This window comes from Onychomys torridus, chromosome 3 (assembly GCF_903995425.1).
Source record: "Onychomys torridus chromosome 3, mOncTor1.1, whole genome shotgun sequence".
Lineage (NCBI taxonomy): Eukaryota > Metazoa > Chordata > Mammalia > Rodentia > Cricetidae > Onychomys > Onychomys torridus.
This window is the reverse complement of record NC_050445.1, coordinates 105805362-105831767: the sequence shown is the minus strand read 5'-3', so window position 1 is coordinate 105831767 and position 26406 is coordinate 105805362. Positions and strand designations below refer to the sequence as shown.

General features: G+C 40.2%; 1 protein-coding gene and 1 pseudogene across 3 annotated transcripts in view; both read left to right on the top strand.

The window, feature by feature from the left end:
* Tmcc1 (transmembrane and coiled-coil domain family 1) overlaps positions 1-26406 on the top strand; it is a 179707-nt gene that overhangs the window by 65386 nt on the left and 87915 nt on the right. The window contains exon 1 of one of the 3 annotated variants that reach the window (XM_036180849.1): positions 23216-23409. The exons of the other annotated variants lie outside the window; for them this stretch is intronic. Within the exon in view, the coding sequence (XP_036036742.1) occupies positions 23371-23409 (39 nt within the window). The 5' untranslated portion in view covers positions 23216-23370. Of the gene's footprint in view, positions 1-23215; positions 23410-26406 lie in introns of those variants that run through there. 3 annotated transcript variants of the gene reach the window in all.
* On the top strand, positions 5707-6858 carry LOC118579533 (annotated as a pseudogene).

Here is a 26406-nt window from a genome sequence, read left to right as displayed (position 1 = left end):
TATTTAGGGCACACATGCATGCACGAGCGTGTGTGTGTGTGTGTGTGTGTGTGTGTGTGTGTGTGTGTGTGTGTGTACGTACATAAATTAAATGATTAAAGAGGCCATGTCTTTGAGAGCAAGGGAGGATGTGTGGGAGGGAGTAGAAGGATGAAAGGGAAGGGAAGAAATAATATATTATTAAAGAAATAAACTATTATAAGTAAATTTTTAAAATATATATTGGAATTTTTTTACTAGTTTAATTCAAGATGGACTAATACAGTGGAGAAAATATAGCTAAGATCTCAGAGAGCTTAGTTGTGAGGTGACAGTCCTAAAGCACAGTTGTTTGTACCTATGAGTGAAGCCACTCTGAATTTCAGTTAGAAAGAAATGGTATAGATGAAGATTCCCACTGTAGCCAATGGTTCATTCTTCTAACATCTTGTTGGAATGCTGTACCCTTTGTTGCTTGCTATAGTGGTGACTGTATAGTAAGGGCAACAGGAATCAGTACAATTTACATAGTGCTGCTTTTATAAAAGAGAAACAAATTTTTTGCAAAAATTCTGAGAATAAACTTAATTAGAGGGACATGAAAAGGTCAGTGCAAATCTTTGATCTTCTGAAGATAAAATTTAAGGCCATTGATCATTATTTTTAAGGCTGAGAATTCGCTGTTTTGTTTTGGAATTTACTGTATTATTTTCCCTTTTAGAGACAAAGTTAAAGAATGTACTGTCTTTATTAGGCTGAAGTTGGGGACTCTTTGGGGCTTACTTACTATAATATGATTAGAGAAAAAGAATTTTTATAATGTTTGCCTATAACAGGAATATAAACAAAGTGGTTTGAGGGATATATGTGTTAAAGAAATTTCTGAAATAGAGTTAGTTGAGCACTAAGCAAATCCAGTAAGCCAGTGTGCTGTTCTGGGCAGGGAAGAAGTGAGACTGTAGAAAGGTGGATTCCAATTGCTGTCCACTAGGTGGGGTCCTAGGCCGAGAGGAGAAAGTGATACTGGGGAATGATATTTAGGGATGTGCTGAATTAAGCATTTGCTCTTGTAATTTGAATTGATTTGATTACTTTAGCTGTGGAACAAACAGTAGAAGAGATAGGGTTTGACGGTGTTGAAATTTAAGAAGATAAAGAATATTAAACAATAAGATTTGCTTAGAAACCTTAAAAATACTGTTTATTTTCTCAATTAACATTGGGAAAATTGTGTAGTTTTTAAATAAACTCTAGCAAAAGTCTCTATCTTTTCTATACATTTAGTATTGGTTGGATTGTTGACACCAAGGGAATGTTTTACAGTCAATAGTACAGGACTGGAAAAGTGGCCATACATTAAAAATGAAAACGTACTTTTTTTTTTTTTTTTTTTTTTGGTTTTTTGAGACAGGGTTTTTCTGTGTAGCTTTGCGCCTTTCCTGGATCTCACTCGGTAGACCAGGCTAGCCTTGAACTCACAAAGATCCGCCTGCCTCTGCCTCCCAAGTGCTGGGATTAAAGGCGTACGCCACCACCGCCCGGCAAAAAAAAACGTACTTTTGATCTCTTAGTTTTCCCTAACAGGTACTTACTTCATATACCAAAACTTGATCAAGTCAAGTAACTTTGGAGTTGTTTGTCTTCAGCCCTTAGATCCAGAGTGTATAGTTCTAGCTTTTGCTACAGACACATTTAAAACAGTATAATGTGAATATAGTGAGTGTAGAGAGGTGACTCAGTGGGCAAAAGCACTTGCTGTACAAGCCTGACAACTTGAGTTCAGATCCCAGAACCCACACAAAAAGCCAGATGTAGTAGGGCACATCTGTAATTCCAGCATCGGTGTGGTAATTCAGGAGAATCCCTGAGAGGCTTGCTGTCCAAGCTAGCTTGGACTGCGCAGGACATACTCAGAAACAAGAGAGACCCAGGGCTCTCAAAACAAGGTGGAAGGCTAGAATGGACTGCTAGAAGTTGTCCTCTGACCTCTATACATGTGCCATGGTGTGTGCTATGGCACATATACACCCATACTAATATATCATGTAAACACACCATAGACACACTAAATGAAAACAAGTATGTAGATGGTGGTCCCAGAAGATTTTCTTTTCCTTAAAGATTTTATGTCAGGAGCTAGAGAAATGGCTTAGCAGTTAAGAACACTTAATGCTTTTGTAGAGGACCTGGGGTTAGTTCCCAGCACCCACTTGACAGGTCACAGCCATCTGTCACTCCAGTTCCAGGGGATTCAACCCCCTTTCTGCCCTTCAAGTGCACAATACAGATGTGTTACACAGGTCTACATACAGTCAAAAATAGTGATATAGAAAGTAAGAATAAGTTAATAATAAGTCAGCATTTAATGTGGTTGTTTTGAGTGGAAGTAGATAGAAAAAGGTGTTGCTGCCCTTCATGAATGAAAAGGAAGACCTGACAGTGGATATCAGTGAACTCTAAAAAAACATTAGGATATACCTGAGAAACTCACATTCCAGTAAATTGAAAAATATGAAAGAAATGAGTGACTTGTGCAAAGTTTAACATCATATGTAGATTTGTTAACTGGGTTTGCTTTTCAAATCTGAATTACGTTTCTTACGTTCAGAAACAGCAAGTTTTGCCTGGTGGTGGTGGTGCACGCCTTTAATCCCAGCACTCGGGAGGCAGAGGCAGGCGGATCTCTGTGAGTTCGAGGCCAGCCTGGGCTACCAAGTGAGTTCCAGAAAAGGTGCAAAGCTACACAGAGAAACCCTGTCTTAAAAAAAAAAAAAGAAAGAAAGAAAGAAAAAAGAAAGAAAGAGCAAGTTCTGTGATGAACATGCAACATAAAGCAAAGTGGAGTCCATTCTGTACATTTTAAGCCATTTGTGGTGGTACTTGTTTCTAACTGGCTCTTATAACTTAAATTAACCCATTTCTATTAATTTTGTATTGCCACTGGCTCGTGGCTTGTTACCTTATCTCCTACATGTCATGCTTCCTCCGCATCCTCTCAATTCTGCCCTTCTTCCCAGTGTCCTCTGTGTTAGGAAATCCTGCCTAGGTATGGCCATTCAGCTTATTATTAAACCAGTCACAATGACATATCTTCACACAGTGTAAAGGTGTATGGAGTATTCTACTACAATAATAGTCTTGAAAAATAATTCCAGGTAAGAATATTATATTTTAAATATTAGTTGAAATGGACTGTATCATCTTGTCATCTATTTCAGCATACAATATTCTGAGCAGTCCTGCTTAAGCCTTTAAATGCTTTTGAAATAAAATACTTTGATATGTTCAACCAAAGAAAATTTATTTTTAGATCTAGTTTGGAGAGATAATGAAGTTTCCATAAGCTTTTATCATCATGTGTGCCTGTGGGTGTGGGTGCAGGTGCTTGAGAAACATGCATCCATAATTAGAGATTGTCAAAAGCCTCATGTAAAGTGTAAGCTTAGGGAGACTAAAATAATTTCCCTTTTCAGTTTCCCTGCACTTTACCAGGGAAATAACTTTGCTCTTTTGTTAGTTGAGTAGAGTACCATTACGTTCTTATGCTAAATATTTATAAGTGGTTGTTAATGAACTGACCGAATATTTCGTATTTTTTTGAGGATCCTTCTCTTATTTAGGGTTTCTATTGCTGTGATAAAATACCATGACCAGCCTGGTGATGGTGGTATACACCTTTAGTGTCAGCACTAGGGAGGCAGAGGCAGGCAGATCTCTGTGAGTTTAAGGCCAGCCTAGTCTACAGAGTGAGTTTCAGGACAGTTTCAGAGCTACATAGAGAAACTCTGTCTTGAAAAGCCAAAAAATGGATGGATGGATGGATGGATGGATGGATGGATGGATGGATGGGTGGGTGGGTGGATGGATAAGTAGGGAGGGAGGGAGGGAGAAAGAGAGTGAGAGAGAGAGAGAGAGAGAGAGAGAGAGAGAGAGAGAGAGAGAGAGATTACCATGACCAAATATAACTTGTGGAGGAAACAGTTTGTTCTAGTTCATAATTCTCAGGTCACAGTCTGAGAATTGAATGAGCTCCAGGGCAGGAACTCAAGGTAGGAACCTGGAGGCAGGAACTGAAGCAGAGACTGTAGATGAATGCTTCTTTCTTGCTTACTCCCCCATGCCTTGCTTATTTAGCATGCTTTCTTATACATCATAGGATCACTTACCTATGAATGGCATTTTCCACAATGGGCTAGGCCCTCCAACATCAATTAGTAATTAATGAAATGTATCATAGGCTTGCCCAGAGGCCAATCTGGTGGAAGCATTTTCTTGATATAGGTTCCCTCTTCCAAAAATGATTAGCTTGTATCAAGATTACATAAAACTAGCCATCACAATCCTTAATAATCTAGGTAGAATCACAATCCTTAATAATCTAGGTAGAATCCTGTGATGTTTAATACTCAAAAAAGAGAGAAAAAGTCTTATCTTTATAGACTGACAGTACTGAATTTCACTTACCTCCCTCTTCAAATATCTCTAAAGTTTTTATGTTTAGTTACAAATTATACACATAGAACTTTTCGTGTATATACCATATAACAAAATTTTAAATTAAAATAAAGGTAGAGTTTTAAAAAACATGGAAGTTGCAGTGTTTTCTTCCCATATCCCATTGATTTTTATATTGTGATGTAGATGGTTGAGTATTTAGACCAAGATGAAAAGAATAATTTCTCCCCAATGAATTTTTTGGGTACTATGGAAGTCCTTAGTGAAGACAGACATTACCATAATCCCAAAACATATTTCAAAAACAGAAAGCTGTGAGGGAAGGCTGTGAAGTGCTGTTCTAGCCTAGAGTTTATCCAACAAAGGCTTAGAGCCACAGATCCATAACTAGTAAGATACTGCTGGACTAGATAGCTTCTGGGTCCTTCAGGAATCCATGACTCTAGGTAGGTGTTTACAGGTGAGTGCTTGAGCACCAGGAGTTAGGTTATGAATGAAGAGCTGCCTCCAAGTACACCGGAAAACTGGTGAAACTCGTGTCTTCATGCATGCCTTCTACTTACAACTCTTTTGTTTTGCGTTTTGGAGCTGGAAAGATAGATGGCTTAGTAGTTAAGAGCACTGGCTGCTTTTCCAGAGAACCTGAGTCCAGGTTCCAGGCCTAGCAGCTCATAACTGTAACTCCAGTTCCAGAGAATCTGACACCTTCACACAGAATATATGCAAGCAAAACAGCAGTGCACATCAAATAAATAAATAAGTAATCTTTAAAAAAAATAAGTACTGCCAGGCAGTAGTGGCACATGCCTTTAATCCCAGCACTCTGGAGGTAGAGGCAGGCAGATCTCTATGAGTTCAAGACTAGCCTGGTCTACAAAGTGAGTTCCAAGAAAGCCAGGACTATTACACAGAGAAACCCTGTCTCGAAAATTAAAAAAAAAAAAAAAAAAATAATGCTTTCTAAATTTTAAGCTGTCTTCCCATAGGAAATAGTCATAAAATTCCTGCAAGCTTATTGAACTGATTATATGGGAGAGTAAACATATTAGTAAGTTGCAGTATTGGAGTTACATCATTTGTCTTGATTTATTATAGTCTCTATAACCCAAGTAAAGCAAACTTAAAAGTCAGACCATGCAGCCGGGCACCCTATCGAGTGCGGGCCCGACGTCGGGCCCGGGCAGACGGCCTGGGGCAGGCGCCCCAGTCTCTGCCGAGACTCTCTCTCTGGCCCCTGAGAGGCGAAGGTGAAGGCTGAGTGGGGCCGAAATCATGAACCAGAGTTTTCACAAGTCTTAGACCCTATGCTTCTACGACTGCAGCGCAGTGGAAGTCAAGAGCAAGTTTGGGGCCGAATTTCGAAGGTACTCCTTGGACCGTCATAAGCCTGGGAAGTTTGAAGATTTCTACCAGCTGGTTGTGCACACCCACCACATCTCCAAAACTGAAGTGACCATCGGCTATGCTGATGTGCACGGCGACCTGCTGCCCATCAACAGTGATGACAACTTGTGCAATGTGGTCTCCAGTGCAAACCCCTTGCTTAGAGTCTTCATCCAGAAGCAAGAAGAGGCAGAGCACTACAGCTTTGGAACAGGCACCCTATCAAGGAAGAAAAAGGTGCTGGTGACCCTGAGGGATGAAGGTCTGCACTGGCGTACACACCTCAACATCAGCATGCCGCATGACTTCCGCCCAGTGTCATCCATCATTGATGTGGGCATCCTCTCTGAGACACACCGCTGAGTGAGGCTCTACAGACATGGCTGTGAAAAGCTACTGGGCCTCTACATTTGAGATGGCACCAGCGTGCGTGTGATCCCCCACAGGCTAGAGAAAGTTCCGGGCATCTTCATTTCCCGGATGGAGCCTGGGGGCCTTGCAGAGAGCACTGGGCTACTGGCTGTGAATGATGAAGTCTTGGAGGTGAAAGGGATTGAGGTGGCTGGGAAGACCTTGGACCAAGTGACGGACATGATGGTTGCCAACAGCCATAACCTCATTGTCACTGTCAAGCCTGCCAACCAAAGGAACAACGTGGTCTGCAGCAGCTGCACATCCGGTAGTTCTGTCCAGTCCACAGATAGCACCACCAGTCACCACAGCCTGCCAGCCACCCATGTCCTGCAGAATTTCCACACTGAGGAAATGGAGAGTGATGAGGAAGCTGATATTGTCATTGAGGGGCCTCTGGAACCTCAACATATTCCCAAGACACAGGCTGGACCTCCAGGCAGCCTCTCAAGGGCCAATGGCACCAGCCTGGCCCACAGGCTGCACAGGGACATGGTCCTGCACAGCTCTGGGCGAGAGAGCAACGGCAGCATCCACAGGTTCCTCAGCTCCCTGAAACCAGACCCCCGACACAGCCTGGTCCTCCCTCAAGGAGGTGTAGAGGAGCATGCACTGGCCATCACACTCTAGGGATTGAGCCACTTGGGCAGGCTGAGATCCCAGACAGACTGTGTGGCAGCAAGACCCATGGGTGGCAAGTGTTGAGTAGCATGTAGTACTGTTAGATGTATAGTGACTCCAAAGGGAAGTACTTTAAACTTTTATGTCAATTTTAAAATAAGAAAAATAATTGTGTACTTCATCTTTTTCTTTTTTTCATCATTCCTACAACCCTATTCTTTATTTAAGCTTTTGGACAAGAATACTGTCTATTTTTACAGGATTTTTCCACAGAGCTTAAAAATATACATACCTGCACATATTCTGAGCCAGGCTTCAGTGCATGTCCAGAACCTTTGCAGAGTAAAACCAAAATACAGAGGGTATTTTTTAAATTTTTAAAAATACTTGTTTTTAAAAATGAAGCTTTATAGATAACTTTTTTAAACTAGTAAAATTCCTGTTTTTTTACTAGTTCATGTAAAAATACCGTGTGCTGCCTGAGCGCACTAACAACCGCGTGTGGCTGTGACAGGAAGACGGGGACTGTCTACAGATGGCTTTCCTCACAGAAGAATCTCCTTTCACATTGTTTACAGCCAGCTCAAAAAGCCCACTGGCCTATACCCAGGAGCCATTGGAGTTCCAGGAGCTGTGCATTTGCACATCTGCCCCAGCCTCCACAGGCAGGTAGTTACTGCTGATCAGCCTCCTACATTGAGTTTAAGAAGTCAGCAACTCTGCTGGCTGTAAGGTGAGGCACAGTGATGTCACATGGGACTAAAAGCCAATGTTTCCATCAGTGTTTTCTTTGGGTTGACAGACTAGGGCAGTTTTAAGATGTCTGCAATAGAAATGAGAAACGAGCACCACACCTCTGGAGCCCCACAGCAGTTGAGTGGACATACTTGTTAGCTTTGCTTTTCTAAGAGAAGAGCAGAGCACGTCAGTGCATGTTCCTACAGCAGTGGTCAGTGGCAGGGACTCTCTCAACTAGAACAAATCATGTGGAACTTAATGGTTTTGACAGATCACTCTTCTTAGACCTTCTTAGAGGTGTGGGATTGTCTGACCCAATTAAATTTTATATGAATTATGTTCTCTGTTTGGATACAATGTTGGCAAGAAAATGGCTCATTTATTAACTGAGAACAAACTGACCGAGTGGATCTTTCATGTAAACACAGGTTTAAAGTGTCTTCCCAGCCTTCCAGGTGGAGAGCCCCACCTGCTGGTCAGAGGCAGAACTGTCCTGACTTCACGGCTGTCAGAAGAGCACTGCTTCCCAGCGTTCTCCTTTGTCTGGGATTTATTGTGAAGAAATGAGTTCTTTTCTGTTTCCGTTTATTGGGCAGAAGTAGCTTTTGCTGAGGAAGTGTTTCCTTGGCCTGTTTCTCAGTTGTGTGCTGAGGATCGTCCACCACTTATTTCTAGCACAAGGGTAAGATGCTCCCTGAGTCTCAGTGCTAAAAGAGCATATTGTGTGTTGCTCCAGTAGTTTAGAATGTGTTTTACAACAAGTATTACAGAACTAAAAAGTTGATGATCAGTTACTACAAGATTTGTTCTCAGCTATGCTTGGTATTGTATGTTGAATACACTGGGCTTACTACCTAGATGGAAAGTTGTTTCTTACCATGCTTAAGTTGTTTGGCAAATGTTAATCAGTTTATTCAAGGGAACTAAAAAAAAAATGAAAAGAAAAGAAAGAGGTTGTGAGCTGTTGCATATGAGTAATTATATGTGTTTAGTGGGTGCCTGAGTGTATTTTTCTAAACAGAACTCTACTCCTACATTTTATTTCTTTTGAAAAAAATCTATGTCATTATATATTAATTTTGTTTGGTTTTATATATCAGAAAATAAAAACTGTTTTGCTTTTGAAAAAAAAAAGTCAGGTAGAATGAATGAACAGTTAAATATCTAAAAGCACAAATGATTTAGTAAATGATTCATTTTGTTTTAATTCCCTCTAACATGTATTATTTCATTAAGAATACTCTATAATTCATCTCCCCACTCCTGTGGTTTGAGAATTTAATCAAGTGCCTCTGTATACCGCTAAATTATATACATAGCTCTGTATTTATTTGTTTGCTTGTTTATTATTTTTTGAGAATTAGTCTGTAGCTGAGGCTGCCCTCTAACTCCCAGTGAGGCTAAGGATGACCTTCTGTATCAACCTTCAAAATGCTGGGATTATCAGCATGCATCACCACACCTGGCATATTCATTTCTAGGGATCAAACCTAGGGCCTTGTGCATGCTAAGCAAGCATGCTACCAGCTCAGTTCTGCAAGTCCTGTTTTAATGTTCAGAATGTATCACCTTTAAAACAACTTAGCTAACTCCCCTATATCGTGGATATGAGCACAGTGCTGGAGTGGCAGCCTGAGCTGGGTGCATTGCTGTTTTCTTTTTTTCCTGGCATATAGAATGCTCTATTCTTTCTCATGTCAGCACAGAGGCATAGGTTTTCTGTCTGAATGAGTGTGAATGCTAAGAATCACCCAAACTTGAGATTTCATACATTTTTAAATGGCTAGGTAGTCTTGCTTTTGTAGGAAAGATCTCTGAGATTTCCATTTCTGTAGCATATTTCTTCCTCAAGTGAATAGCAGTAACATCAGTGAGTGAGAGATAAGAAAAACTTCTAAGTATGATGCTCCTAAGCAGTTCTTCAGAAGAAAGAACTGTGAAGGAGTGCATCACTGTGACAGAAGATCATTTCCCCCTTCTTCTAGAACTCCAGTCAAGTGGATGCCTATTAGAACATACATAATCCTCTAGAGTTCACATGGTTTGTTAACAACAAAACAAAACAAAACAAAACAAAACTCATATTATGTAAGGCCACTGCAAATGGATGTTGAAATGGCTTTTTTATAGTATAGACTAGAGCATCTGTTTCTGTACTAAGGATCTCAGTGATGTTACATTTTCCTAATTATAGTGGCTCACAACAACACAACTATACATTAATTCATTTATGAGTGTGTGTGTGTGCAGGCATGCACCTGCACATTGCCATGGCATATGGAGATTAGAGGATGACTTGCAGGTGTCACTTCTCTCCTTCTACCATGGGTTCCTGGTATTGAACTCAAAGGGCCATGTTTGGTGGTATGTACCATTGCCCAATTAGCCAGTTCATATGTTCTTCTAGGCTGAAATATCCAGGTTCTCTCCCCATAAATTATTTTTCTCACTGCTGTGAAAAATACTTATCAGAAACAAGCTACAGGTGAAAGGATATACTTTGGTTCAGTTTCAGAGTGGTCAGTCCATGGTTGCCTAGCCCTGTGTGTATGGGTAGAATGTCATGGCTGCTGGAGCATGTGGCAGAGGAACTTCTTATATGGCAGACAGGAAATGGAGCTAGATAGAAGCAGGTCATGGTTATAATATACCTCAAAGACTTGTCTCCATGACTGAGTTCCTCCAGCTATATCCCATCTCCTAAAGTTTCCACAGTCTCTCATAATCTTCCATCAGCCAGGCAGCAAATATTCTGAGCATAAGCCTGTAGGAAACATTTCATAGAGAAACCATAGCCTGCCCCCTAGGGCTGTCCTCTTTTGTGGTGATGCAAAGCACAGAAGACAGGTATGTACACAGGTTTCTTATGTCAGTGTGCCTATCTATGACAAAACATTTCTCCTTAATAAAATACTTCTCTGTCTTCCATTTTCCTTAGATGTCATGTATTTGCTAGATTAATGGATTCTTTTAGAAATGTATGCCTCAAGGGCTGTAAAGTATCTTCTGAATTTGCTTCAGTTTCTCACCATAAAGAAGAGAGCAGGCTAGTGCTGTTTTCTGTGTCAGAAGGTTAGCTTTGTGAGGCTGGGAATAAAGGTTTTCTAAGCCGATTAGAGCTGAGGAGAAAGTAGGTCACAGTGTCACCTGCTTTGGATCTGCATGCTGCTGCTGATCTATGTGCCCTTAGTGTTTTGCTCATGGTTGTATGTCACTGGAATTTTCTGCACCAGAGTAGGGAGTTGTAGATTGGCACACAAATTTATAATAATTTTCACTGTTACAAGCAAGGATTTACAGCTCATTTGTTTTATTAAAATAAAACCAAAAACCAATAAATTAAGTTAGTTAGCTCATTTAGATATATGGGTTAGGTTACATCTGGTGTATCTTTCTAAGTAGTATATATATATATATATTACTGTTTTAGTGGAAGAAAATTAGGTAAGGAAAAAATTAGGTACTATTGGGAAAAAAAAAAAACCCTGCCCCTCCAAAAAAAAATTTTTTTTAAAAGGCAGTGAACTCATTGGATAAGATCAAAAATCATTGTTTTTATGTAATTTTGGATGCTTTGGGCAGTCACTTTCTTTTTTTTTTCCCCCTTTTGGTTTTTCGAGACAGGGTTTCTCTGTGTAGTTTTGGTGCCTTTCCTAGATCTCGCTCTGTAGAACAGGCTGGCCTGGAACTCTCCTGGCTCTGCCTCCAGACTGCTGGGATTAAAGACGTGCACCACCACCACCCAGCTTGAGCAGTTATTTTCTATAGACACTATCTTTATCTCTTTTCTTAAAGATTTGTACACTGATGGTTTTTCCCCCTTTGTCCTAATTTTTTGCTTCATTTACTGTGTGCAGCATCACAGTTCTGTATTATCACAGCACCACTTAAAGAGGCAGGTGGGGGCTCTGAAAGCTTTGACGAAGGAAGACCGAGCTGTGCCCCTAAGACCAGTGGTGAGGTTCTACTCCATGGGAACAGTAGAAGCCAGAGGCTAAAGCTTGTTTCCATACGCACCTTAGTATTTCAGAGGGTTAGTGAAACCAACTAGTTAAAAATCCTTTCTTTGCTTGTCAACACTAAGAACATGATGCATTCTGTATGTGAATATATTGTTTTTATTTTCTATGAAGAATTTTCACAGGCTTATTTACTACCATCTAGGTTTCAGAATGCTCACATACAGGTATTTCTTCAGCATTAGCTAACTTCAGGGAAAGTGTATTTTCATTAATTTGTTTGTCACTATAAAATAGTTTGTGTGTGTGTGTGTGTGTGTGTGTGTGTGTGTGTGTGTTTTAAGAATTAAGCTCCTGTAGAATTTTGGAAATTAAAATGAGAATTTCTCTGACCCACTCCCTACTTTGTTCAGAAATTCTTATTGTTTCTTTAACTTTCTTCTGGGATTTATATGAAGAACTTTGCTCATGTTGCTATTTTCATTTGACTGAAGATAAGTTAGCTCTCTTCAATCTCTCCCTCTCCATACGTTTTAGTTGAATTTGAAATCTCAGCGTGGTGTTAATGCCATGCCAATGTGAATATATTTCTTTCCCCTTGCCTGCAGTTGTCACTGTCCATGGAGTTATTACTTTAAATTTTATTATAATTATTAGCTATTTCCAAATTCTAAAACCTGTAAATCTCCCCAGTAGTTTCAAAATATCCTACTCTCTTCTTGGTTTTGTCTTTTTCATGAGAATGTATTTCTGGAAGCTCTCACTTTTCCTCTAGTCTGAATTGATTTCTTGATAGGGTTGGTGCAACCTTTTGTCCTAAGATTTTTAAATCTGTTAATAAATGACAGAATCTGTATTTTCTTGATGTCATACTCTGCCTTCATTAGTTTATTCCAAAGCATATTCTCCAGAATGCTTACCAAAAAAGAGGGCAGAAATTAAAACAACTTCTGATTTTCTGTATTTTGTCATACTTCATTGGCTAAATGTTGAATTGTGGGTTAGAAACAATTTCACCATAGACTTTTTCAAAAACTATTTATTTATGTATTTCATGTGTGTACACATGCATAGAGATCAGAGGGCAACTTTTTTAATCTCTTAAATGATTTCGGGAGGCGGTCATCTGGCTTTTTGTTTTTGTTGATGTTTTTTCTCGAGACAAGGTTTCTCTGTGTAGCCCTGGCTGTCCTGGATCTCATTGTGTAGACCAGGCTGGAATGGAGCTCAGAGATTTGCCTGCCTCTGCCTCCCGGGTACAGGATTAAAGATATGTGCCACTACACCTGACTCTATTTTTAAAGCAAACTTGTTTTGTTATGTTTTTTATAAATTTGTTTCTCTTGTCTTTGAGGAATATTTTCTTTTGCTTTCTGTAATGTATATGTCTCCCCTCCTACCCCATGTTTTAGTCTTTCATGTTAAAAACCTGTCTCAAATATCCGATCAACCATGGTTTCCTTCTCATACTCGAGAGGCCTTTAAGATGGTGTTGGAAATTCTTTCTTGCAAGGACTTGTACAATCTACTTGTACTTTGTAGATTTTTGTTATGTAATAATTAGGCCAGTTTGTTTTGTTTTGTTTTCAAACCTTCAGGTTTCAGTATCTGTAGGTCCTCTCTCTCTCTCTCTCTCTCTTTTTTTTTCATCTAACTCTTCACCTTTGTGTTTGAGTGGTAGTTGATGGAGGCTATGATGGGCCTGGATGCTTGTGTTCTGAAAGAACAGGAGAGAGACTGAAATTCCAGTTTGTGGTTCAATTCCATTGCCCTTACTTTAGCCTTCAAAATCATCAGAGTCTGCCTAGAATCCTTCTGGTTTGTTGATTCAATCTCATTAGATAGCAGTCCCCTGACCGTTACCCTTAGTTATATTGAAATGATGAGTTGATATGTTTAAGCATTTGAGTCAGCTCTGCTTTTAAAGCAGCCTCAGGTGCTCCCAGTCCTCAACACAGGACTATACATAGTTTGGATATAGATTGGCTGGCTTCTTGTTCTCTACCATAATACCTGGTACCCTGCCAAGTACCTAACTGACCCAAAAGAGCTGAAATCGAGGTTATTATTGCCTCACTATGTACATTTCACATTCCCAGGTTTTGCTGATATCTCATGTCTGTTGCCATCTCTTCTCCTGCTCTCTTTGCCTTTGTGGGTTTATGCCTTTCACTGTTAAATTTTGATAATAATTGAGATAATCTGAGTAGTCCCATGTTTAGTCTATTACTTTCCACCTAAGGTAAGAAGCCCTTCTTTTCCCTTTTTTTTTTTTTAAGTTTTGAAACAGGGTCTCTACATAAGACCTGGCTGTCCTGGAACTCACTCACTATGTAAACCTGTAAACCAGGCTGGCCTCAAACTCACAGAAATCTGCCTGCCTCTGGAGTGCTGGGATTAAGTGTGCTCCAGCCACCATGACCAGCTTTAAAGGGCTTTGACACAAGCTTACTCTTGGGTCTTCTCCGTGCATAGAGTGAAAAAGTATAGAAAATTTCACATAGTGTTTTTAATCCAAGTTAGTTCCCACATCTCTGCTTATGTACAGCCTTTGAAATATAGGGAGCCACGGTTTTTGAAGTAGGGAAGACAGTCTAGAATTCTTTCATTTCTTCTTCTAACATTTAGGACAGTATTTCTGCAGCAACTAATTACTTCTAGATAACTTTTGTTGATTATCTTCTGTCTTAGATTCTTTCTGCTAAATTCCTAAACTTGAATTCCCTCTTCATTGATCTAGAGTACTGTGACAGAATGATATTTTACATTCTGATTGGACATTCGGGCTTGGTTTTCTCAATCTTGGTTTGGTGAAAGAAGCCATCCACTTATGGGCTTTAGGGTTTTCTTTTGAGTTGTGTTCTCACTTCTTGCTGCTAGAGTTGTTTCTGTGTTCTCTTCGTTAGGCCTGACTTTTCATTACATTTTATACTTTGAACCATATGAAATTACCAGTAGTTGAGCAGTTTAGGCCTACCAAAATAATAGCCAAGTTAATAGACTCCTCTGTTTAGTATAGAAATTCATTCTGATCATTCATAGGAACATTCTAGTAGGATGAAAGGTTGAGACAAATGGGAATTCCGCATACTAAGTAAAGGGAGAGTTGTAGCCCTGAGTACAGAGCTAACTAGGTGAGAGCTATGCCAGAGTCCTGTGTGCTGCACAAGCTGCACAGTGCTGGGCAATGGTCACTGCCTCATACTTCCCTCCCCCAAAGAAAAGAGAACCCAAAGGGGCAATTAAGCTGCTGTGTTATTGTTTTCTTTTCTGTTTTTGCTGAGACGGGGGTCTCACTGTGTAGCTATGGATGTCCAGGAACTCACTCTGTAGACCAGGCTGGCCTTGAACTCACAGAGATTCACCAGCCTCTGCCTCCCTAGTGCTGGGATTGAAGAGGTGCACCACCTCTGCCCAGCAAGTGGTATGTTTTTAATGCCAAACTTTAGAAGTAGATAGTAGTGGAGACCTAGGATTGGATAAAGACTGTGATGTAATGGTACCAAATTGGAACACCCTTAGCAAGTCCTGCTTTTTCAGATCCTTCCCTGTTCTTCATCTTCAGAGGTGAAGGTGTTGCTTTCCTCCAGGCATGAGGAAGGCACTCTGATACGGAAAGAAATGACCTGCACAGTAGTTTATGTTGGGATAGTGTAGTCTAAATCCCATCTAGGGGGTTTCCTCTGCTGTCTGGAAGGGAAATTTGTGAACAGGCACACCAAATGTCAAAGGTTCTCCTGGTCCTTTTACTTGAAAACCTATTTGCTTTTACAATGATCTGGATGTTAGAGTTCAGTTGGTGTCTAGAATTCTAGTGACCTTGCAGTGTGAGTATTATTTTAAACTCCACATCTGTAGATGGAGACTGGCCATGGCTTCCTTGTATGCCATCTTAAAGATGCTACTCTCCCTAATGTATATTAAAGCATCATTATTGCCTAAGAACTTTTTTCTTTTTATGTATTTATCCTAGTTAGGGTTACTATTGCTGTGATGAAACACCATGACCAAGCAGCTTGGAGAGGAAAGGGTTTATTTGGTTTAATTTTCCACAGCACTGTTTATTATGAAGAAGTCAGGACAGGAACTCAAACAGTGAGAACCTGGAGGCAAGAACTAAATGTGCAGAGGCCATGGAGGGGTGCTACTTACTGGTTTATTCCTAATAGCTTGCTTAGCTTGCTTAGCTTGCAACCCAGGACCACCTGCCCAGGGGTGGCCCCACCCACAATGGGCTTGACCTTACCCAATCAATCAATAATTAAGAAAATACCTTACAGGCTTGCCTACAGCCCAATCTTATAAAAGCATTCTCTCAATTGAAGCTTCCTCCTTTCCAGTGAGTTGACATAAAACTAGCAAGGACAATATTTCTAAGTAAAAGAAAGTATAGAGGAATTATTTCAGCCTATGTAAGTCATTTCTATTGGTGAAATTATTAAGGCCACTCCACGTAGTTAAAAGGGAGGTTTATTTTGTGGGGTAACTTACAAATGAAGGGGTAGGTTGCAGGGTCTGGCAAAGGTATAGCGCAGTCTGGCGGTGTTCTCTGGAGAACTCTGCTTGGTCTACCTCCAGTGTCCAGGGTCCCGGAACCAAGAGAGAGACCTCCTCTTGTCTTCCGCTCCCCCCTCTGCTCCGCCTTGTGGGCGTGATAATTACCGAAGCCTCAATGGGGGTTGGAACTTCTAGGCCAATGCTGGGATGGCTATCCACTACACATTTCATTTTTTCCTTTGTGAAGTTCATACCTAACAGAAAATGACATATAAACTATTGATAATGCAACTTTAGAGTTTATACCATTCTTTTTAGTGTAATAAAAGAATAAGATAATAATCACGTATCTTCTTCTAAGGATTTCCCAGCATTCCACAAGTATTTATTAGTTGTTCAGTGTACACATAGCACTGTGCAGTTGAGACATGGAGAATATGAAGCATTCCTTCAAAGTGTTGGGCCTTTTTATTGTTTACATTTTTTAAAAAATTATTTTATGTGTATAATTGTCTTGCCTGCATATATGCATGTGCACCACGTGCATGCCTGGTGCCTGCAGAAGTCAGAAGAGGGCATTAGATCCCCTGAAACTGAAGTCCTAAATGGCAGTGAGCTGTGTGGGTTCTGGGAACCGAACCCACGTCCTCTGCAAGAGCAGCCAGTGCTCTTAACCATATCACTCCAACCTGCAAAGTGCTCTTTTTAATTTGTATAAGAGGCAACCTTAATGCATACGAAACTAAGTAACAGTAGGAAGCCAAGTAGCACATGCTATAATATAAGAACAGTATGCACTTGGATCAGTTTTCCAGAGAAGGCTGTGAGTTGAGAAGCAGCAGAAATAATAATGAGGAGTTGAAATAGATGGGGCTTCAGGAAAAACTGAATTGTAGTAGGGTCCTATCTCAGTATCAGCTCTGAAGAAAAGCTCACTCATGCAGGATTGTGTAGGCAGTGTTGTTTATACTAGCAGAAGTGTGGGAATACTCTAAAGGTCATTCAGAGTAGCCAGAAAGGCTGCTCTCCCTATGCTGTGAGAATATTTGACAGCAGTAGAAAATGGTGTGTGTAAAATGTGTATGCTGACCATATGTACTGAGAATAATGGCTTAAGAATAAGTGGGATTTTTACTTTTCAACATTTTATATTTTAATTGACAAAAATTATACATGTTATCCTATACATTGGTGTTTTGAAATACACACACACACATTGTGGAGTAGCTCAAATAACCTTAATTAAGGTGGATATTACCAGAGCTACTATTTTAATAGAACAAAATTAAAATTGTGTTTTACAGAAAAATAATTATTGTTATTAACTTTAGGTACCCATGTTATATAACAGATCTCTTGAATTTCCTTATCTAACTGAAATTTTTTATCTTGTGGCTAACCTCCCCCCAGTTGATCCAGCCCACTGAATTTTTTTTCAAAAAGGGTTTTAAACCAGTTACATGATTGTAATCCCAGAATTTGGGAGGATGAGGCAAGAGGGTACAGAGTTTCAAGACTGGGCTAGCTAGCCAACCTGGCCTACACCAGAAGACCCAGCAGATGGAGAGTTAGAGAAGACAAACAATGTGATCGAAGGCAGTTAGGAAGCTACACAAGAATCTGTAACTACAGGGAGTGCTGTATACTGTTGTAAGTGCAATTTCATAATACCTACACAAATGCATAACACAATAAATGGTGTGAAGAACAGTGATTACAACAATTAAATGTTCAAAATTAATTACAAATTTTAAAAAATTCGAAAAACCCACTGGAAATATATCAAATCACTACAATATCCTAATTGGTTTATGAGTGAGTTTATCTTATTCTTTATGTACTGATTGTCTAATTTTGTGGAGTTTTATTTATTTATTTGTTCTTCTCTTTGAGATAGGTTCTCACTCTATAGTGAAGGCTGTTTTCTAATGCTCTAGGTAAACCAGGCTGGTCTTAAAGAGGCAGTGATCCTCCTGCATCAGCCTCTTGAGTTCTGTTATATAACATGTGCCCCACCAAGCTTGACATATTTTCTAAATTTTTATAAACATGCTTTATTGGAAAATATTAAATCATAAACAGCCATTTATAAATGGGAAATAAATGACAAAAATAATAAAGTTAATTCTTACAATGGAAAAGAAGAACATGTAAAATTTAAGTAGAAAGATCAGGGAGTTTGCAGGTAGGACCGATGGATAAGAGAGGAGAAAACTCCAGTGTTTTAGGAATTTTAGAGTTTTTTATGTATATCTACTATATAATACGTATTATTGTATGTGTTATATGTACATGTGCACACATGCACACTTGTACCAGCGTCTCCTGAAACTGCTTTCTCCTTCTCCCTTGTTTCCTTTCATCCATTCACAGCAGGTAATGCATGTCATGAGGTTTGAGGGGCAGAAACAGAACTTAAAGCATTACTTTTATTTTATTTTATTTTATTTTATTTTATTATATGTATGTATGTATGTATGTATGTATGTATGTATGTATGTATTTTTGAGGCAAGGTAGTCTTTGCTGTCCTGGAACTTGCTATTTAGACCAGGCTGGCTTCAAACTCACAGAGATCTGCCTACCTCTGCTTCCCAGTGCTGGGAGTAAATGCATGTTCTACCGTGCCCAGCATCAAACATTGCTTTTATTAAAAACAAAAATAGCAAACTGTTTTAATGTATCTTAAAGAACATGCAGAGCTCACTAACATGAAAACTTCATCTGGCAAGTGTGGCTGCTCTTGAAGTCAGCCACTTTAGCTAGTAAGCTACAGAATGAATTAGAGACCTTGTTTGTTTTGTTGGTCGTGAACATAATTTAACTTCTTAACTACTTACTGAATTGTGCAACTTTGAGAGCTGTTTTACACTGACAATTGCTTGGCCTTGTACAAACTACAGAAGTTAATTTACTTCAGGTAAATAAAAAGTGTCTTATCTTTCACCGATTATGAGATTGTTGCAGCAAATTAATTTTTATATAGCAAAAGTCTGTGTAACTTTAGAACTCGAATTGCATAAGAAACCCTAAAACTGGCAGTATTATTGATGAGGATTTCTGGATGCTGATTTCCTCCTTTCTTGCTTGAAAGCCAGACAATAAAGAATAATATTTCTTTTACAACCGTTTTTAGAAGTTAGTACATATGTTTGCAAATTTAAAATTAGCAACTAAATTTTATTGACGTTTTTACATTCCCATTCTACAAATACTTATAACCCATTTCACACCTCTGTATCTGTTCTTGTGGAGTACCCCTCCCCTTTTTTGAGAAAGAGTCTCACATAGCCCAGAGTGGTCTTGAACTCTTGATCCTCCTACTTCAGTCTCCCTAGTGGGATTACAAAACTGTGCCAGCATAAGCTGTCTCATGGACTGCTCTTGCTCTTCGTTCATTTACAGAATTCTTACAAAAACTTGAAGACTCAAACTTCTAGATTTTTTTTTATCCCAAAGTTCATCACTCTTTGTGCCTCTTATCCATAGTAGCACTGTTGTGTAGTAACAGCTGTGTTCTTAAGTCCTCCATTTCCATCCCAGATTGTAAAGGGTGTGTGCTTCATTCCGTTCCTAAATGTCTGGTATCCTAAATGCTTGCTCTGAAATGACAAGTATTGCATAATAAAGTCTTATTAAATTCTTACAACTTTATTGGTTGATTGGTAGTTATTTCTACTAGATTATCATAAAAGCTGGTTAAAACCTACAGTGGGGTTGCAGTTACTTCTACTAGAAGAATACAGTTTATTTCAAATAACTGTTCTAAGACAGGTTACCAGAGAGGAGAGAGCCATAGCTAAAGTACTTTAGGTGTGCTAGACTTTAGGTAAACTCATCTGTTACTTACAGTGTGGAAATTCAAATTCTCAACTGTTCCTGAACTGCAATGTAGACCAGGTTAGCCTTGAACTCACCTAGATCTGCCTGCCTCTGCCTCCTCAAATGCTGGGATTAAAGGCATGTGCCATGCCCATCTAGTTTTTTTTTGTTTCATTTTGTTATACGTTTATACATGAATAGAAAAAAAAAAAGTTGTATGTTACCTTTTCTACTGTGGTGTTAAAGATACTGATTCAAAAGGAGTAATTCTTTTTTTTCCCTACTATGATAATAAAAAAAAAATCCAAAAGATTTTTCAGCCAAACTGATAATGTACACAAAGACTATTTGCCAGCTTTAGAAGTAGATTATTTGACAAATAAGAGGAAAATATTGGGAATTGGGGCCAAATGTCCAAGACAAGCTGAAAACAAGATTGCTAAGTGACTTATGTTCGTCTTCGTAAGTCATGACTGAAACTCTGCTCTAGTTATGGTTCCAGGTCTATGAACCATTTGGAATGTATTTAAATCCTGTGATGGTCATTCACATAGTTAATGTGTGTGGCTCCAGGAACTGAGTGCATACCTTTAACCAGTTCACAAAGGGTATGTGATCCTTATGACCCTTTGGAGGATCCTTTTCTTTTTCCATAGAGTCTGTAAAGTGTTGCCTGGTTTTTGGAATAAACTACAAAAACAAGAGCATTGTTGTTTGACTCCTAGAATGTGAGAAATTATAAAGCTGTGAACTTTTGTCTGGGTTATGTTTTGTCTTTCCTGCTGTTATTTTGTTACCTTTGTTATTGTCTATTCATTTCAAAAAAGCTTCCCAATTCTTCAAAATAAGCCACATTTAGAGATTATAATTTTTTCCCTAATGACTTAGGTAATTAAGGATGTTTTCTGTTTTAAATTATCATTTTTTTTAGATTAAGGGCCGGATTTCACATTCATTCATAATGATGTTTTAACACAATTAGTTACATCAAATAATTAAACTTTGTTTATTTTACTAGCAAATGAATGAGTTTCCACAAGAAAGGCAAACAAGTTTGATCTATTTAACCTAAATCCTCTTACATTCTGGAACATTAAGCATTTATACTCCTTTCAGTTCAATTGTGATTCTTTCTCTCGTTTTCTTAGCCCAGGTCTACTCAGTGCTGGGTGCTCTACTGCTGAGCTAAGTCTCCGTCTGGCCTCCTCCCCTCCTCAGTTCATGACTGATACTTAATGTGTACTGTCTGGTGTCTTTGGACATTTTTTCCTGTTTCCATTTCTCTTTATTTTTGAATGGAAAGAATCTTATAACCTTAATGTGGACTTGGTTTTAGATTACGGTGTTTCCTGACCATGCATGCACATTTGATATTCTCTCTCTCTCTCTCTCTCTCTCTCTCTCTCTCTCTCTCTCTCTCTCCTGTTTCCTGACCATGCATGCACATTTGATATTCTCTCTCTCTCTCTCTCTCTCTCTCTCTCTCTCTCTCACACACACACACACACACACACACACACACACACACACACACTTTTTTTTTCCCCATCTGAGATAGAATCTTATTGTATAGTCCTGATTGACCTTAGACTCATGATCCTCTGCTTCATCTCCTGAGTGTTGGGATTACAGGTGTGACCACCAAGCTCAGCTTCAGACCCTTATTTCATTTTCTATGAGAAGAAAATGGTAGTACTGACACCTCCACTTAACCATTTTAAAAGCAACAACAAAAAGCTCAAGTTCACTATTGGCCAACTTTGTACTTGGAATTGTTTTAATCCAGTAGTTCTCAACCTTCTTGGTGCTGTGACTTTTTAATACAGTTGCTCATGTTGTGGTGACCCCTAACCATAAAATTATTTTCATTGCTATTTCATAACTGTAATTTTGCTACTGCTATTAATCATAACGTAAATGTCTGTGTTTTCTGATGGACTTAAGCAACACTTGTGAAAGTCATTCGACCCCCAAGGAGGTGAGACACACAGATTGAGAACTGATGTTTTAATCTGTTAGTTTTAGTATTAGGTTACATTTATGTGCTCTGTACCATAAATATGGGCCATGTTTCACTTTTAGTCACAGTTGATCTAAGTAGTTGCTTTCAAACTTTGAAAGTTTTGTTGTTGTTACTGTTGTTTAAGTAATACAAACATTTTTTCTGTTTATGGTTCTTAAAAGGCAGTTTTATATTTACCTTGTGTGCAATAAGCTTTTGGAGTCTGCTGTTTGAATTTGACGTGACTTCTCAATGATTCCAAAGACCTCGTGTAGGATGAGATGAAGGGATCTTGCATCCTATCTTTAGGTAATTGAAAGGCAATGCAGAAGACAGGAGTAATAGAAGAGCCTTGCAAGAAACTTTTTTTGTTTTCAAATTAATGTTTCACTTTTCTTGCCTGAAGACTCTAATAGCTTAGTTTCTTGAGAATTGTATTGAAGTTTTAGAGAAGGCTCCCGATTTATCTGGGAAGTCCTGACACTAGCTAGCACAATCTTGAGAGGGTGTGGAAGAAGTCAGTGGGAAAGCAGATGGGAATTCTCATTGTACATACAGCTGGAGTTCAGGCCAACAACGGCTGCAAACCTAGTGTGGGACCTAATCCTGCTCACAAGAATGGAGGACATGGCAAGCACAAAACAAACCAGTGGGTGCCCACAAGTTCTGTCCTCCTTAGGAAGAGGAGGCTTGCTCACTTAGAGGAACAAGAGTGGCCAGTGATCTTTGATCTCCCCGCACCTTGTCACTTTCCACTTCCCTTTACCTGTATCAGTTCTGTTTGGTATGTGTGCCAGTTTTTAAAAATACTTTGTTCCAACAAGAGGACATTCACATTAGCCTTTAACTTGAGCCTGAAGTTGAAGTCACCATCCAAGTATGCTCGTGCACCTGACATTCCTTCCCACAGGAGCCTCCCGGTGAATAAGAGGAAAGGCTCGGCCAATTATGCTAGACAAAGCCACACAGCTGCCAGTCAGCTGGGAGGAGTTTCCGTTTTGAGCTGGAGCTGGTGGAGGCTGGCTCTCCCACCTCCTTTTCTTTCCCCCACCCCCACCCCAGTTCTCCGGGATTACCTGGGTGGAGGCTGAGCCCTAGCTCCAGGACAGGGCAGCAGATGCTGCGATACCAGCGGGCACCACCCACCTCCAGCTTTGGTCTCAAGAGCTAAGACCCAAGGCTCAGGTGGCACCCGGCACCCTGCCTGAAGGTTGGCGGGAGGGGAAGGGGTGGTCCTTACGGCTGGACCCTCCAGCTGACACAGGAAGTGCGGGGAGAGCCTGGCACTGGGCTGGGGATCCGCCCCGCCTGCCGCTCCTAGGCTGTGCTGTCTCCGCAGAACAATGAAGTGCTTCCAAGTTTGCTGAGACTCCTGGGGAATCCATCGAACTCTGTCAGCCTTCAAATGTGCCGCCAGAGACTTGCCCAAGAAGCTGTGCTTTAATAAAAGAAGAAAAAGATACCCTTGCTGGGTAGATCGCTTTGTTAGGAGATCTTCACGACCATGGTCCAGCGCTTTAGCCTGAGGCGGCAGCTCTCCAAGGTGGGTCCGCTTTCTGGTGTGTCTTACCGGGAACTCTGACTGGCTTCAGCAGGGCTTCCTTTTTGATGGGACTTTGTGTCAACCCTTCCTTCCTCTAATAAGGAAGATCTGGAAAGGAAGCGCTGCCTTTTGTTCTTTGATCTGATGGACACAAAGCTGAAGGCTGCCTGCCCTGCCAGCCTCAGACTGTGTGCCCCTAAAACTGCAGCTGTCATCTGTGAATCTGGACCAACTTGTCATATGTACCCCTGATAGAATTCCAAGAGAGTGTGGATAAGAAATAATTGTGGGCCAAATGTACATATTTAATTAGCAGTTAAATAAGTAACTTACAGACCAACAAAAGAAAATCCTACTCTGTGGGATCAGGGCTTACATAGAAATTTCACTAATAAACTGAAGAAATCAGCACAAAACTGCTCTTAGAAGCTGCCATACAGGAAAATGTTAAGATGAAGGGTTGTGTGGAGACTTGCACATCTAGTGAAGAAGTATGTAGGAAGCCCTACAGGGAAGCTGGGGGAGCAGCTCCATGGAGTTCTAAGTGAAAAGTCAGTTTCATGGGAACAGTTTCAAATACAAAATAAGAAGGTGAAGCACCCCTTTAAGAAAGGATAGTAGTTTTTATGAATGGGCTCTGGTGGGCACAGCCCTGGATGTAATTTGAGCTCTCTCCTTAGCTAGTAAAGAGGGCTATGTGGAAAGAGGAGGAATTAAGAGGGGAGCTTTATTTCAGAAACGTTGTATTTTAAAGACATGACAGTTGGTGACTAAATTGTGCCGCAGTTCATTCCCTGTAGACAGAAATGTAAACAGTCTATCTGTAGGCATTCTCACCTTTCTTGAATGTTAATCAGAACTGGTAAATCTCGGTGTGTTGCAGTATGTTAGGATCCTAAGAGTAAAATCTTAGCTGTTCACAAGTGACCCTGGTGTCACTGAAGCAGAAGGAGTACCATGCTTGCCTCAATCCCCAGACCATGTGATAGCTTCATGATCTCACCTGACAGGGACTTTTTAGGAATATTGAAATACATTTCATCCTGTGTGTGGAGATGCAGAAGGCCCACATTTCTTTAAACAATATGAAGAAGAATCCTTGTGTTATTCCTTCAGTATTCTTTAGTGGTGTATTTCCAAAGGTGTAGTACATGTAATAAGCAGACACTGTAGTGTTTCTCATGACACTACTACACAGGAAAGTCTAACAGCTAAGGGCTGGTCAGTGATCACTTAACTAGAACATAACTGCATTCTGGGTATTTTGCTGCTGTTGCTTCTCTCCAGGTTATTATTTATATAGGTTATTATCTATTACATAGAATCAGGGAAGGGGTGGGAGCACAGTCTAATAGAGAGAATCGGGGAAGGGTGGAAGCACAGTCTACAGAGAATCGGGGAAGGGGTGGGAGCACAGTCTAATAGAGAGAATCAGGGAAGGGTGGGAGCACAGTCTATAATAGAGAGAATCGGGGAAGGGTGGGAGCACAGTCTACAGAGAATCAGGGAAGGGTGGGAGCACAGTCTAATAGAGAGAATCAGGGAAGGGGTGGGAGACAGTCTACAGAGAATCAGGGAAGGGTGGGAGCACAGTCTAATAGAGAGAATCAGGGAAGGGGTGGGAGACAGTCTACAGAGAATCAGGGAAGGGTGGGAGCACAGTCTACAGAGAATCAGAGAAGGGGTGGGAGACAGTCTACAGAGAATCAGGGAAGGGGTGGGAGACAGTCTACAGAGAATCAGGGTGAGCTCTGCTCACCTTAACAGTGTTTATAGTTCCTATTACAGGTGGTTATGACAAAACCTTAAGGAATGTGTGCCCTTGATTTAGTATGTATTCAATTGTGAATGCAGTTTGGAAGATACTTGAACATGAGGAAGAAACTGAAGAAGGATGTCCCTGAATTTTTCCTACACCCATTAAGATTTAAAGACCTAACTTCCTCTGCTCTACCATACAAGTAGTTTTGCTAGCAAGAAAGAATCTTGTACAAGAATATACTTTTCTTACTATCTCGGTGTTTTAATAGGAATTTCTGTTAGAAAGTTTGTGTAAGGAAATACTTGTAAAGGTTGTGGTGGTTTTAACCTCAGTATCCATTAATCCTAGTGACGCACAGACTCTTCAAACTTGATGTGCCTTAACCTCACGCTTCTGCTGTCCTCCCTTCTGACTCTTTTCACTTTCCCACCATCCTTCAGGACTACAATCTCAATGCCATACCCACCTCTCCCTAGGATCTCTTTATGTGCTTCTGGCTAGCCTGAAACTCTCTATGTAGACCAGGCTGGTCTCAAAACTCTGTATCCCAGGTGTAGGGATTAAAGATGTGAGCCACTTACTTCCCCTCTTCCTCTAAATTTCTCAGCTGATTCCTTTGGTTCTTTTTTTTTTAATTATTTATTTTTACTTTATATCCACTAGTATTTTGCTTTCATGTATGTCTGTGTGAGAGTGTCAGATCCTCTACAGTTACAGACAGTTGTGAGCTTCCATGTGGGTGCTGAGAATTGAACCCAGGTCCTCTAGAAGAGCAGCCAGTGTTCTTAACTTCTAAACCATCTCTCCAGCCCTGGCTCTCTACTACTTTTTTTGTTTTGTTTTGTTTTGTTTGTTTTTCGAGACAGGGTTTCTCTGTGTAGCTTTGTGCCTTTCCTGGAACTCACTCTGTAGCCCAGGCTGGTCTTGAACTCACAGAGATCACCTGCCACTTCCTCATGGGTGCTGGGAATAAAGGTGTGCGCCGCCGCTGCCGCCGCCGCCGCCGCCGCCATCACCACCACCACCACCACCCAGCAAATAAATGTTTTTTAAAGACAGGTTATGTTGGTAAATAGAAGAAAATGTGATGTAAATAAGTGTTGCAGTTATGTGACGGGGGGGAAAGGCCAGTCAGGCTTCAGTACCAGAAAGAACATTGAATGCCTTTCTCTCTATAACACTAAGGAATAAAAGTCACAGAATGTATTTATTGATCATGATGCCTAAGAAGATAA